The sequence below is a fragment of the Ursus americanus genome, chromosome 18 (genome assembly GCF_024610735.1).
Source record: "Ursus americanus isolate L20-20 chromosome 18, mUrsAme1.1.p, whole genome shotgun sequence".
NCBI classification, from domain to species: domain Eukaryota; kingdom Metazoa; phylum Chordata; class Mammalia; order Carnivora; family Ursidae; genus Ursus; species Ursus americanus.
The window spans coordinates 2,334,103-2,347,481 of record NC_142144.1 but is presented as its reverse complement, the minus strand read 5'-3'; the positions used below and the strand labels follow the sequence as shown (position 1 = coordinate 2,347,481).

The 13,379-nt window shown below is 54.1% G+C and overlaps 1 protein-coding gene across 1 annotated transcript in view; it reads left to right on the top strand.

The window, feature by feature from the left end:
• Positions 1-10,965: 10,965 nt before the first annotated feature.
• The window catches only part of OLFM1 (olfactomedin 1), a 36,777-nt gene continuing 34,363 nt past the window's right edge, over positions 10,966-13,379 (top strand). The window contains exon 1 of the mRNA XM_045813700.2: positions 10,966-11,328. Coding sequence (XP_045669656.2) covers positions 11,233-11,328 — 96 coding nt within the window. The 5' untranslated portion in view covers positions 10,966-11,232. The remainder of the gene's footprint in view (positions 11,329-13,379) is intronic.

Genomic DNA, 13,379 nt, shown 5'->3' with positions numbered 1-13,379 from the left:
CCGGCCCCCACCTCCCTGATTTCTGGTTCATGTGCAAGGCTAGAGGCTGAGTGGGCACCCCGAGACCAGAGAGCAGGAAGCCCCCACCCCGGGGCAATAGCCATAGTGCCGTGGGCGATGAAAGCGTGACCCACTGCGGGGGTCCGTCAGACCTCTTCCACGGGCACATTTGTCGACAGAGCCCAGGTCACGGGGTCCATCCCTTGCAGAGGAAGGCGGGGTCTCTCTCGTTCACTGCAGGACAGGAAGGCTGGGACAGGTCTGGGTGCAGAGGGCGACCCTTACCTTGGGCACACAGAGAGCAGGGCACGGTTCTGAGTACACAGTGAGGTATGCAAACCAGTGTGGCAGGAAGACCCCTTCCAGGCGACCACAGACTGGGGCGGGGAACACAACAGGGCTCGGTGCACTGCAGGGGTTCAGGCGAGCGTGATGCGGACCTCCGTCCGGGTCTTAGTCTCGGGACGGGCAGGATGAGAGAGATGAGCCCTTGCTCCTGGTGCTCCTGGGACCAGCACCTGCAGTGTTAGAGGAGCCTGTGGGGCCATCACAGCAGGGCTCTGCCAGCACCTGCTCCAGGTTCCAGGCACTGGCCCAACACCAAGCACGTGAAAACGGCCCGCCCTCCACAGGTGCAATGCTCCCACTCACAGCCGGCCCGAGGAGAGCCAGGTCCCTCTGGCTCTGGTTCAAAGCAGGTTAGAGAGCTGGGAAGGATCGAGCAGGTATTTTCAGGTAAATGCCCCTCCCACCTGACACCCCCTGCTCTGCCTTCCCATGGACCCTGTTCTGCCCACCCTGAGCCCTCACCTCATGCAGCAGATTGAAGACACGCCTGCCCTTGAGCCTTCTCCTGCTCTGGCTGGGATGTCGGCCTGGGGCAGAGTCCTGCCTGCTTTGGGTCATGAGACCACCAGGGGACCAGACACTCGGGACAATGAGGGAAAGAGGGGCACGGTGACCTGGACACTGGTGTGGAGAATGTGGATCCCTGGTTATGTGCGGGGGCCTTTCACCTGCCACACGGTTTCAGACCTCACATTCTGGAATGAGTGGTTGTTGACCTCAGACACAACTGGCTAAATAAGACTATAGGACTAAGTGAGTTAACATCTATAAAACCGTGTGAAGGGGCCTGGTACACGATGATAACTGTGGAAGCATTGTTTTATGTAATACCTGGTTGCTATTAACGGCTGAAGAACGGGAACCTTCAGGAGTACCTTCCTAGCACAGTGCTGCCGGCAGATTATTTGTCTAGAAAAGTGACTGTTTTGCACAATCCATTCTGAGCTCTTTAAAGCAGAAGAGAGAATAGTTTCTCACTCATTAATAATTATTAACATTCACTCATTCGTCAGATCGTCCCTGTGGCAGATTGATTTGCCAGCTGTGGTCCCCTGCTGTATCCCATCCCCGGTGCTCCTTCTATGCAACGACTGGCCTTACAATCGTCTCATGGCCAGGCCTGTGTCCCCTCTCCTTGAGGCTTGGCGGACGTTGTGCCCCCTCCACCAAGAGGGTGCAGAGGAAGTGATGCCAGATCACAAAAATGCAATGCCCTTACTTCTACCTTGATCTGGACAGCCTCCCCTGGCACCCTGCCACCAGACTGGGAGGAAGCCAAGCAGCCACATGGAAAGGCCATGTGTGGGGGCTCCGGCAGACAGACGGCATCAATGGCCCACATGCGAGTGACGAGTGCTCAGGGGAGTCCAGCACCAGAATTCGAGTCTTTCCTGGCCTTCAGGCCACCCCAGCTGCTGCTGTCTGGAGCAGAAGCAAGTTCTCCTTTCCGAGCCCTGCTAAAATGGCAGATCTGTGGGCAAAATAAGGAATTAATGCTGTTTAAGCACCAAGTTGGAGTGACCTCATGCATGGTAGGCACGGGGCAGAGTGCATTCATGGATGGGGCTGCCATAACCGAAACCTAACAGGTATGGGGTTGGCTTTGGTGCCAGGCAGCAAGACGTGGCTGGAGAAGCATGGAGGGGGCAGAAAGCATATGAGAGCCAAGCGGGCCGTAGAACACTGACAGCCAGGGTGTGGGTCATCAGTGGGTGCCACACACTCTTTGTTATGCCAAGGCAGAAGTCTGCCCACTGCTGCCTATGATTGCATGGAAAATGAGAAATAAATACACTTAACAAACTCCATGAGCTACTGAAGGAGTCTCCAGACAGAATATTCAAAGTGCCACCTGGCTGTTTGTGGAGACCAGTGACAAAATGCCAGAGAGAAGGGAGGAGGTGAGAGTTGGCCTGTTCCATATAAGGGCCCAGGATGGGCTACATCTGAAGACATGATCACCCCTCCTCTCTGCCCCTCCGGATGGTAAACACATCTACAAGTAACAAATGGCTTCCAGGGTTCTATTTCCAGAGTAGACAAACTAACAAGCCAATCTTCTCCCCAAAAGCAGCTATAAGTACTAGTAGTCTGGATGGACCCTGAAGCCACAAGCGCCAGGCAGAGGGGAAGGGGGCAGAACTGAGATTTGCACTCCTGCCGTCCACAGGTGCGACAGAGTGTGCGGTCTGCATCTATCCGAGTAAGCTGGAGTGATGTGCAGAACCCAGAGTCTCACAACAAGGCAGTCGTTTCCGAAAGTGTTCAACAACTGAGGAGTAAGGGAAGTGACACATTCTCAAGGAAAAAGACCCTGAGATAAACCAACATTGGAATTACTAGACAAGGCAGCCATTTGCAGCCATGCTTCATGAAGGAACAGAAAACACATTCACAATCAATGGAAAGAGAGAAAATCAAGCAGAAACTGTAAAAAGCATCCAAATGGAAATTCTAGCGCTGAAAAATAAAATATCATGAATCAAAAAATCTACCTGATGGGCTTAATTATCGGATTGGACATGACAGAGGAGAGACTCAATGAACTAGAATATAGACCAAATGACAGAAATCACCCAATATGAAGAAGAGAGAGAAAAACACTGAGGAAATAAATAGCACCTTAACAATCTGAAAGTGCTGAGAGAAAACCTTCTCAGCCAAGAATTCTACGTCCAATGAAAGTCACCTCCACAAAGAAGAAGAAAGACATTTCCCCCTGAAGGATAGCTAAGAGAGTCCTCTTCCAAGACCCTACAGTACAAGCAACGACAAAGGGATTCCCTTTGACAGAGGAAAATGGTGCCACGTGGAAATGTGGGTTTTCAGGAATGAATGAAGAGCATCAGAAGTGGCAGGTATATGGGTAAATAGAAAATGAGTATTTTCCCTTGAAGTTCTTGGAAAAACATAAGACTGGCTAAAGCAAAACAAGGACATTGTCTTGGGGGGTTTATCATGCATGTGAAGTAATACAGTTGATGATGAGCACAGAGAGGATGAAGGTATGAACAGACCATTAACCCAGGGAGACTGGAAAATTAGGAAGCATATGTTGCATCCCTAGAATAACCCCTGAAATAACAACACAAAGATGCATATAACTTGAAAGCCAAGAGACAAATTATTTATGGAATTATTTTTTTAAATAGTCACGTAATCCAAAAGAAAGCAAGAAAATAGGAGAACAAGAGTAACAAACAGAACAGAAAAAAATTTTAAAAAATATAAAACAACACACCTAACACTTATTAATTCTATTACTAGAATAAGTAAGTACTCCAATTAAAAAGGCAAAGGTTATTGGAATGGATAAAATGAAAAGAGAGACCCAACTCAATACTGTCTACAAGAGAAGCACTTTAATATGAAGACGAAACAGTTTGAAGGTGAATGGATGGAATGCATAGGCCGTAAACACAGTAAGGATAAGAAGTTAAAGTGGCTTCATTCACATCAAATACAATAGACTGCCAAGACACACAATGCTACCAAAGATAAACACGGACACTTCATAAAGATAAGAGGGTCCATTCGCCAGGAAGAGGAAACAAGTACAGACAGTCTCAGAGTATATGGAACACTCATTGGTAGAACTAAAAGAAGAAAAACAAGTCCACACTCATAGTGAAAAGAAAAAAAAGGTGGGGTGGGGAAGATTGGAGAGAAAAGTCAATAGAAACATAGAGGACCTGAAAAACACTGTCACCTTGACAAAATTGATATTGAGCACTAAACCCAACAACTGAAAAATGTGCATTCTTCCCAAGTGCATAACGTTTGCTCACCAGACAGACCACATTCTGAGTTGTAGAGCAAATAGACCAAATGTGAAAGAATCGAAGTCAGACAGAGTGCTCTCTAGCTCCAGTGGAATTAAATTAGAAATCAACAGTAAGAGATCTAGGAAACCCCCGAACGTATGGATGCCAACAACATCTAACATGCTTGAGGAGGACATCACAATGGAAATTAGAAAATATTTCACAGAGGGGATAACGGAAACACAACAGGTGACAATTTCTGGGGTGTACTTAGAGCCGGGCACAGAGGAAATCCACAGCTTAAAGTGGCTTCTGTCAGAAATGAATAAAGGTCCAAAGCCAATCGCCAAAGTTTCTATCTCAAGAGCTTAAAAAAAAAAAAAATCAACTCACAGTAAGTAGAATGGAGAAAAGAATAAGGAAAAGATATCAGAGAAACAGGGAACCAACAAAAAATAGGAAAAATTGACAACAAAGCCAAAAGCTATTCTTTGAAAAGATCAGTTGATTAAAACCATACCTAGACTGACCAAGGAAAAAAAAAATGAGAAAAAATACAAATGATCAACATCAGGAATGAAAAAATTGCTTATTTCAGATCATTTTTAAAAAGATTTATTTATTGGGGCGCCTGGGTGGCACAGCGGTTAAGCGTCTGCCTTCGGCTCAGGGCGTGATCCCGGCGTTATGGGATCGAGCCCCACATCAGGCTCCTCTGCTATGAGCCTGCTTCTTCTTCTCCCACTCCCCCTGCTTGTGTTCCCTTTCTCATTGGCTGTCTCTATCTCTGTCAAATAAATAAATAAAATCTTAAAAAAAAAAAAAGATTTATTTATTTATTTTAGATAGAGCGAGAGAGAGCGTGAGCAGGGGAAGGGCAGAGGGAGGGAGGGAGAGAGAGAATCTCAAGCAGATTCCTTTCTGAGCGAGGAGCCAATATGGGGCTTGATCTCACAACCCTGAGATCATGACCTGAGCCGAAAAGAGGAGTCAGATGCCAAACCAACTGAGCCGCCCAGGCAACCTGCTATTTTAGATCTTAAAAACACAAGAAAATATTATGAATACCTTCGTGCCAATACATTCAACCCCATTAACGATTTATTAAGAGTGTCATTAATAACTTTACACTGATGCATTTGATAAATTCCTTCTGGTTAACAGGATACATTCCCTGGAAAATACCAGTTGCCAAAATTTGCAGTAGAGGAAAGAGAAAGTCTGTGTATCTCTATGGCTGTATTTTTAAAATGAGTTTTTAAATTAGATACAAAGCTCCCCACCAAGAAAATTCAAGGCCCTGATGGTCTCACTGGTAATTTCCATCAAGCTGTCAAAGAAGAAATAACATCAAATTTCACAAACCCTTTTACGTAACAGAAGCAATTCCCAACTTGGATGAGGCCAGCATAATCCTGGTACCAAAACGGACAAACACATCACAAGAAAAGCAGCAGCAGCTACTGCAGAACAATATTCCTCATGGGCCTAGATGCGTGTGAACAACTCAGGGGACCCAGCGACATTTGGAAGGGGCTGATCCGTTATGACCAAGTGGGGTTTCTCTCAGAATGCAAGGATGGTTTAACATTTGAAAGTCAGTTAACGTAACTGACCAGGATTAACAGCATCAAGGAGATAAACCAGACGCTTATTTCAGTAGACACAGGAAAAAGCCTTCGACAGAATTAATATTCCAATCCTAATAAAACTCCGCCAACTAAGAATAAGGAGAACCACGAGGACAGCTCTGTGAACCCACGGAAAACTTCTGAGCATGAGAGGCTCTATTTTGGGACCAAAACTTCATCCCGTTTTGGGGACAGGAACTGAACTCCTGAACTGGGCGAGCATGTGTGACCAAACACAGGACTGTGGGCTCTACACCCTTGATAAACACTGGACACCCTGCAAGGGGCGTTTTCCCAGGCACTGACACAGAATCCCAGACACCAGAGGGCTGAGAAATCTCATTCTGTCTCCAGTCGTCACTTTTGGAAACAACTTGTGTCCCTTTCCTGACACTTCCACACTTTGCTGGTAAAGACTGCTGACTTCTACTCCTCAGGGGGACACAGTGGGGTGGCTCCCCCAAGTCCCAGTTCCGAGACCCCAAATCAGTGCTTCTGTTCTTATCCCAGCGCTTTCCGTTTTCTCAGTCGACACTAACATCCTCGGTAACAGCAGCCTCACTGTGGTGAATACTGTCCCCGTAAGACGGGCACGAGGCGAGGGCCCTGCTGTCCTCATGGCCACTCGGCATTTACCGGAGGTCCTGGTCCTTGCAAGAGGGACGGCAGAAGAATAACATATGTCTGTGCAGGTCTGGCAGGAAGTAAACCGTCTCTCTCTGTGGCTGGAGCTGTGGCTGGAGGGACGAGGGCCGGAGGCTGTGCAGACCCTGCCTGCCTTCTCCCACACACCCTCTGTGCACACTCGGTCCATCGCTGGCGGAGCAGAGGCTCCCTGGTGGATGGCCTCCCTTTAGCCCCTCCCTAGAGACAGAGAGTGGCCCCCAGCACCCCAGCTGGACAAGGAGGAGGGAAGCTGTTGCAAGAGAGGGAGGGGGCAGGAGCATCACATCCCCATGAAGCCCCGCGATTCCGTGACAGACACGTTTAAGCCCTTAGCACAGGCCAGACACCCCACAGGGCTAAGGATGGTGGCAGCGGTGTGGTCTCTGCTGCCGTGGCCAGCATCTCAGCAGTGACTGGGCACCCACCGAGTCCAGGAGCGAAGCCGGGTGACCCAGCAGGACCAGCACCCTTTCCTCCCCCAAGACTTGCGACTGAGGAGGGAAGTCAGCCTTGGGTCGCAGTGAGGGCCTGTCGCCGTCGCCCAGGCCCGGTGCCTACACCCCGGGGAGGCTCTCTGTCTGGCCCGCCTGTCACACAGTGGGCTCTGGGTCAACACCTGTCATGCCTGGGAGTCAGGAGTCAGTTGAACTGAGGTCACTGAGGGCCCAGAGAGGCTGGGAAGGAAACGTGGGGCACTCGGCTCAGCTCCTGGACGAGGGAGAAGCCGGGCAGCCTGCCGGCTCTGAGCACAGGCGCCGACACCTTGCGTGGGAGCAGCCCCATTTGCTAGGAAATTTGCAGAGAGGAGAGGGGAGAGTTAGTGCCGTTGCCTTGGCAACCACTCTGTCACATTGTAATGAGGCTGGCAGGGGAAGGAGGCTTGTCTTAAAGGAGCATGAAGCATATCGATTTGCCTTCCGGAGGGGTCTCAGCAGGAGCTCAGCTCCTTCCCAGGCGCTCACTGGCACGAGTTCCACCGGGAGGACAGCGTGGGGGAGGTACCACGAGACCGACTACCCCAGCTGAAGAGCAAAGCGGTGTCCGTGGCACCACACCCACTGGGCCATGTCCCGGCAGAGCTCAGGGGCTCCGGGCTGGTGTTAGGGGGCAGGGCAGCTGTCCTCCACAGGCAGGACCCTCAGAGCCAGGCCCGTACCCACCGCCTCCTGGAGCCACAGCTCGGAGGCTCCTCGTGATTTCCCAAGTGGGAAAGCTGGTGGGGTAAGAAGAAAGACCGGAATCTACATTGGTCAGCAGAGAGGTGGGACAGTGTCGCTGACCGTGGCCACCTTGCACCTGACTTCAGCCAGCCCAAAGGGGGGAGTCAAAGCAAGGAGTCCAGGGGGAGCCTGCTGGTGGCAGGGGGCAGGCACCGGGTCCACTTAAATCGAGAACCAGGACCAGCTCAGAGGGGATTTTTTAAACAAGATTTTATTTATTTATTTGATGGGGGTGGGGGGAGGGAGAGCATAAGCTGGGGGGAGTGCCAGAGGGAGAGGGAGAAGCAGGCTCCCCGCTGAGCAGGGAGCCCCATGCGGGACTCAATCTCAGGACCCTGGGACCATGACCTGAGCCGAAGGCAGACGCTTCACCGACTGAGCCACCCAGGCGGCCCTCACTGGGGGATTCTGAAGCAGGAGTCAATATAAGTAGTATAAACCCTGACAATGTAAAAATAATAGAAGCACTAAGAATCAATGCAGAGCCTGGAGGGGAGGCCAGAGGAAGAGGAAATGAAAACTGCCCGGTCTTTCAAACCAGGACGTGTCCGATGGGGTCGGGATGGCAATGTGGGCTAGAAACACGCCCCGCCCAACAGCTAACGGTCCGCAGGGATTTCTCTTTCTCCTGACTAGCAGGTTCTCCCGGGAGAGGGGACTTGTGCGGTGGAGGTAAACGAGCTTCTAGTTCCCAATTTCTTCTGCTTCTCTTTGGTTTCCTATCCTTCTGTCAAGTTCAAGTTCCATCTAGTACTTCCAGGCTGCAAAGCCTGTGGGGGATGACCTCATCCTTTTGCATCAGTGCCTGCTCAGCCCTCCAGCTTGTTTCTAGCGGTTGAGCATGTGTGTGCCAGGCACGGTCCCAGGCATCTCCCACGCTGTGGCCCACAGGCTGCACCCAGCTGGCAGGCAGGGGCTCGGAGGGCAGGGCCCAGGAGACTGACATGTCCACGTCACAGGTCGGGACTTGGGACTTGGTCTTAGGCCGCCCCCGGAGACAACACTGGTTATTCTGGGTAGTAGGCTTCTGTTGCTCTTGCTGTTATGTTCTTCTTTGCACTTTATTTTCTTAAAGCAATACAAAAACAAGTGTGTAATTTTTTTAAAAAAGCCTGCTTTCCTAAGATATAAAGTGCATACGACATGATTCACCCGTTTAAGTGTCTGCACAATGGTTTCTGACATATTGTTATTTAAAAAATGACGTGCGTGTGTATGTCGGCCATAAAATCTTCACGATTTTTTTAAAGATTTTTTATTTATTTATTTGACAGAGAGAGTGAGCACAAATGGGGGAGGGGCAGGGGCAGTGGGAGAAGCAGACTCCACACTGAGCAGGGAGCCGGACTCGGGGCTCGATCCCAGGACCCTGAGATCATGACCTGAGCCGAAGGTAGATGATCCATTGACTGAGCCACCCAGGCGCCCCCCAAATTTTCTCAATTTTTAAGTGTCCAGTTCAGTGGCATTGATCACATTCACCCTGTTGTGCAGTCCAGTTCCAGGACTAGTTTTACCCCACACGGAAACTCTGTCCCCGGAAGGCATTACTCCCCACCCCCAGCCCCAGCCCCCGCTAGCCCCCGCTCTGCCTTCTGTCTCCATGGCCCGACTCCCCTTGGGCCTGGTGGGTGTGGACCCCACAAGGTCTGTGCTTCTGGGTCAGGCTTACCCCTCTGGGCACAATGTCCTCCGCCTTCATCCACCAGCCCGTGTCAGAGTGCCCTCCCTCCTCAAAGCTGAGCGACAGTCCAGCGTGCGGCCCCGCTACGTTGTGTGTCCACTTTCTGTCGATGGACACTGGAGTTGTTGGGTTTTGGCCATTGTGCTAAGGGTGCCATGCGCACGGATGCCAGACCGCTGCTGGGCACACAGGCGGTAGGCCCGGGGCATGGAAGGCGCTCAGTGAGCCCTCAGCGCCTCCCTCCTGGTCCTTCCAAGTTTACAAAATGTTTGTACTCGCCCTGCGTTCGTTCGGTCTTCTCAACAGCCCGCGAGGGCCTGGTACCGGCATCGTTCATTCCTGTTCTACAGGAGTGGAAACTCTGAGCCACTCCCTGGAAGGGTCAGGATAAGACCCCGGCCCCCGAGCTCCACGAGCAGCACCCTCCCTCCAGCTCCGCGTGCAGATCCCCAGTTGCTAAGGGGCCAGGGACAATGAGAACACTCAATGAAAGAGGAGGAGGGGAGAGCTCCCATGGCCGCTCCTCTCCACCTCTCCCAGGGGCCACCAGCTCTCGCGCTTTCAGGGCCCACCCCGCTGGAGGGCTGACCCCAGAGAGCAGGGCTTCCCCCGGAGGAGCTGGCCAGAGAGTGGAGGCCTGGCAGCCGCACCACCACCTTCTCTTCTCCAAGTGCTCGAGTCCAGGCCCTCGTCTCCTGTCTGGAGGGTGCCTTCTCCAATGCCCGGCGGCACGGGGACAGGCTGGGAGTTGACATCCCGTGCTGGCTCTGCACCTCCCTGGGTGACTTGTTAGTTACCCGCAGTAGGGCTCCCGTTTCCCCGCCTGGGATGGGAGAGGGCTGGACCGTCGACAGCCTTCTTCACAGTTGACTTTCCAAGGGCTAAACACTGAACAATGGGACAGAGAAGAGAGACACGTGCCTAAACTCTCTGCCACCTGAGCTTCCCAGGAAACAGACGCTTGGGGACTTCTCTCCCTAGAAAGGGGAGTGTAAATGGGAAATGTGAACCCCAGGACAAGCTTCCCTGGTCTAAGACTTGGATCTCTGGCTGGGAGTAGGTATAAAAGGACAGCGTCTGGTGACAAGAAGGAAGACAATGCAGACCCCCCCCCGGGACCCTTCCAGGCCTGAGTGTAGCTGCCCTCACGTGTATGCACACAAACCGTGAACACAAGGACACACACCCAGCATGGGGACAGCATTCTGTTCCCAGGACACATTCTGTTCCCCTTGCACGCCCATGCTGACCACGCCCCAGAGGACAGGCAGAAGGCCTATCTGAGCACCAGATGACCTGCTTGCTAGCTCTGCCTGCCACCCCCCACTCCCACACCTGCCTTGAGACATCCTTCCTGGGTCTGAGCGCCAGTCTATCTCATTAAACGCTGACACCTAAGGGCATGTTCCACTTCTATCTCTGTACCTCCTGGAGATGTCAAGCTTAGCTCCTGGGCGGCAGGCCAGACCCTCCCCCAGCGGCTAGTCCCCGCCCCGCCCCTGCCATTCCCATCCCAGATCTCGGGGGTCCGGAGCCCCCTGCAGTTGCGGCCAGCCAGGATGGATTCTTCTCTCCGAGTTAAATTTCCCCCGCCTTTTTGATGTCACATCCTGTCCCAGCCTGCTTCCCCGCCGCCGCCCTCCCCACTCCCGCGCGTGAGCGTGGCGCGCGGGTCCCTCTGCGCCACCCGGCTGCCTTCCTCGCAAACTTTTGGCACCCCCGCCCAGGCGCGCCGGTGCGGGAGGAGCGCAGGAGGAGGGGCCGCGGAGGGCCGCGCCCCGCCCGGGGACAGCGGGGACAGCGCGCAGGACGCGCTCGCCATGCAGAGCGGAGGCTCCGGGTGCTGAAGGCGCGGGGCCAGCAGAGCCGGGAGCGCGTCCGCGTCCACGCAGCGCCGGCGCCAGCACCAGGGCTCCTGCATGCCAGGACGGCGGACGTGGCAGCGAGACATGCAACCGGCCCGGAAGCTCCTCAGCCTCCTCTTCCTCATCCTGATGGGCACCGAACTCACTCAAGTACGTGCATTCAACGCCATTTTCCTCTCTGCGAGCGACGGAGCGCGGGGCCGCCCAGCACGCGGGGCCGGCGAAGTCCGGGAGCGGCTGGCTCGCAGCTCCGCGCCTGGGTGGGGAGGGGGCCCCGAGCGCGGCGCACCGGCCTTGGAGGGAGGGGCGCGGGCTGACCCAAGCCTGCCGCGTGCCCCCACCTCCGGAACGCCAGCCCTGGCCGGCGTGGCTGTCGGCTGCCCCCTCTCTGCTAGGACCCCCAGCCTCCTACTCCCCTGAGAAGTTCAAAGGGCAGCATGAGGGACTCCTACCGCTGCTATTGTCATCTGGGGGGGGGGGCATTCGGAGCAGGGTGTCCAAGCTCCAGGCATTTCCAGAGGTAGAGCTAAGTCCCACCCCCCCACACCCCTGCTCCAGAGCATCCTGCATCCCTTCCTTTGGGCATAGCGCTGCCCTTGGGGCTTCCCAGGCCGGCAGTGGTGGCAATTGTGCCTCGGAGGCCAGACTGGGAAGGGCAGGCGGTGTGTGCAGGGCTGGGTGCATTGTGGACTCAGTGTGGCGGCTGGGGGGTTGTGGCCACATGCGCGGCATGAAGTGTGAGTGGCAAGCCACCGTGTGCGTGTGTGGGGACTGCTGGGCATTTTAAGCGGGCTTGCCATCCCCTGAACAGTGTATCAATAGGAAGCCTGTCTCTGGCTGGTATTCTCCATTTTAAAAATCCATTTCGGAGCTGGCAGGTGGAGAGAGGAGAAGGGCTGTCTGGGAGGGCTGGAATGGGGGTGTTGCTTTGGCACCGGGGCGCTGGGAAGAGGCTGCCAGCTTCAGGAGCCCGGCTGCTCGGGAGTGACATTAAAATGCCCTTTCGTTGGTGCCACTGTGCCACGCTCGGAGCCGAGAGAGGCTGGCCCCTTGGAGCTGCAGGTCCAGGAGGTGGACAGACGGCCCACACCTTGGCCACAAGCCCCAGCTGCCCCTGACCCTCCTTCCCTCCCTCTGTCTCCCTCCATCTCAGGATAAAAGAGGAAACAAAGAGAGAGGGCAAGAGGTGGATCACAGGAGAGAAGGCTCTGGAAGAAGCTTCTGTTGTTCTGCCTTGAAGCCCTTGCAGGCTCCCTGGCTCTGTCCGGGAAGCGCCCCATTGGGAGGGTTCCGTTGCTCCACCCGCCCTCAGAGACCCCTTCCCTGGTGCCCCCAGACAGTGGGCTCCCCTAGAGAGGCTCTGCACGGTAGCAGGGAGAGAAGTTTTCTGGGCGGTGGGGAGAGCCTGGCTGAGGGGCTTGTGCGTGGGAAGACAGTTGCACGTGTGCACGTGCACACTCACACACACTCACACACACGCACTCCGCAGACACGAGCGCACACGGGCAGAGAGGAGCCAGGCAGGTGGCAATTAAGAGCACGTGCCTTATCGAGATGTTTTGGGAAAGAGATAGCTAGTTCTCCGGGGCCCTGGAAGTGGCTGTCCCGAGGGCCCCCGGAGCCTCGGTGGCCTTCTCCATTCCAGGCACCCAGACCACAGACACTTCGCATCCGGAGGTCTCCTCCTCCCATCTTTTTAAAGATCCCCAATTCTGGGAAGAAACTTTCAGTTCAACTTCGATTGGAAGCTTCATCTCGGTGTTGAAAGTGTTTGCCCGGCCGTGCTGACGGTTGTGCCTGCCCGCCCCCCCCCCCCCCCCCGCCGAGGGTCAGCCAGCCCCTGCACAGGCTCCTGCCCCTCTTCCTCCAACCAGGTCCCCCTTCCAGACCCAGGTCAGCTCCCCAGCCCCCACCCCCCTGCACCAGCCAGGGGAATGGTGTTGTTTTCTTCCGGAGGCTTCTCTTTCTGAAGCAGAGCTCTGGGAAGTCTCCGGGGACTGTGTCCCTCAGCACAGCCAGGAGGGACGGCCCCACCCTCCCCAGCCCTGCCTCCGAGGGTAGGCTACTCTCTGTGTGAGGCCTATTGTCCCGAATTGTGGTGGGATTTAGAACAAAGGCTCAACCAGCTAAAATCACTCCGATTGTTCCTAGTCTAGGAAGGTTCAGAGAGTGGTCACCAGCTCCAGAGACCCCTGCTCCCC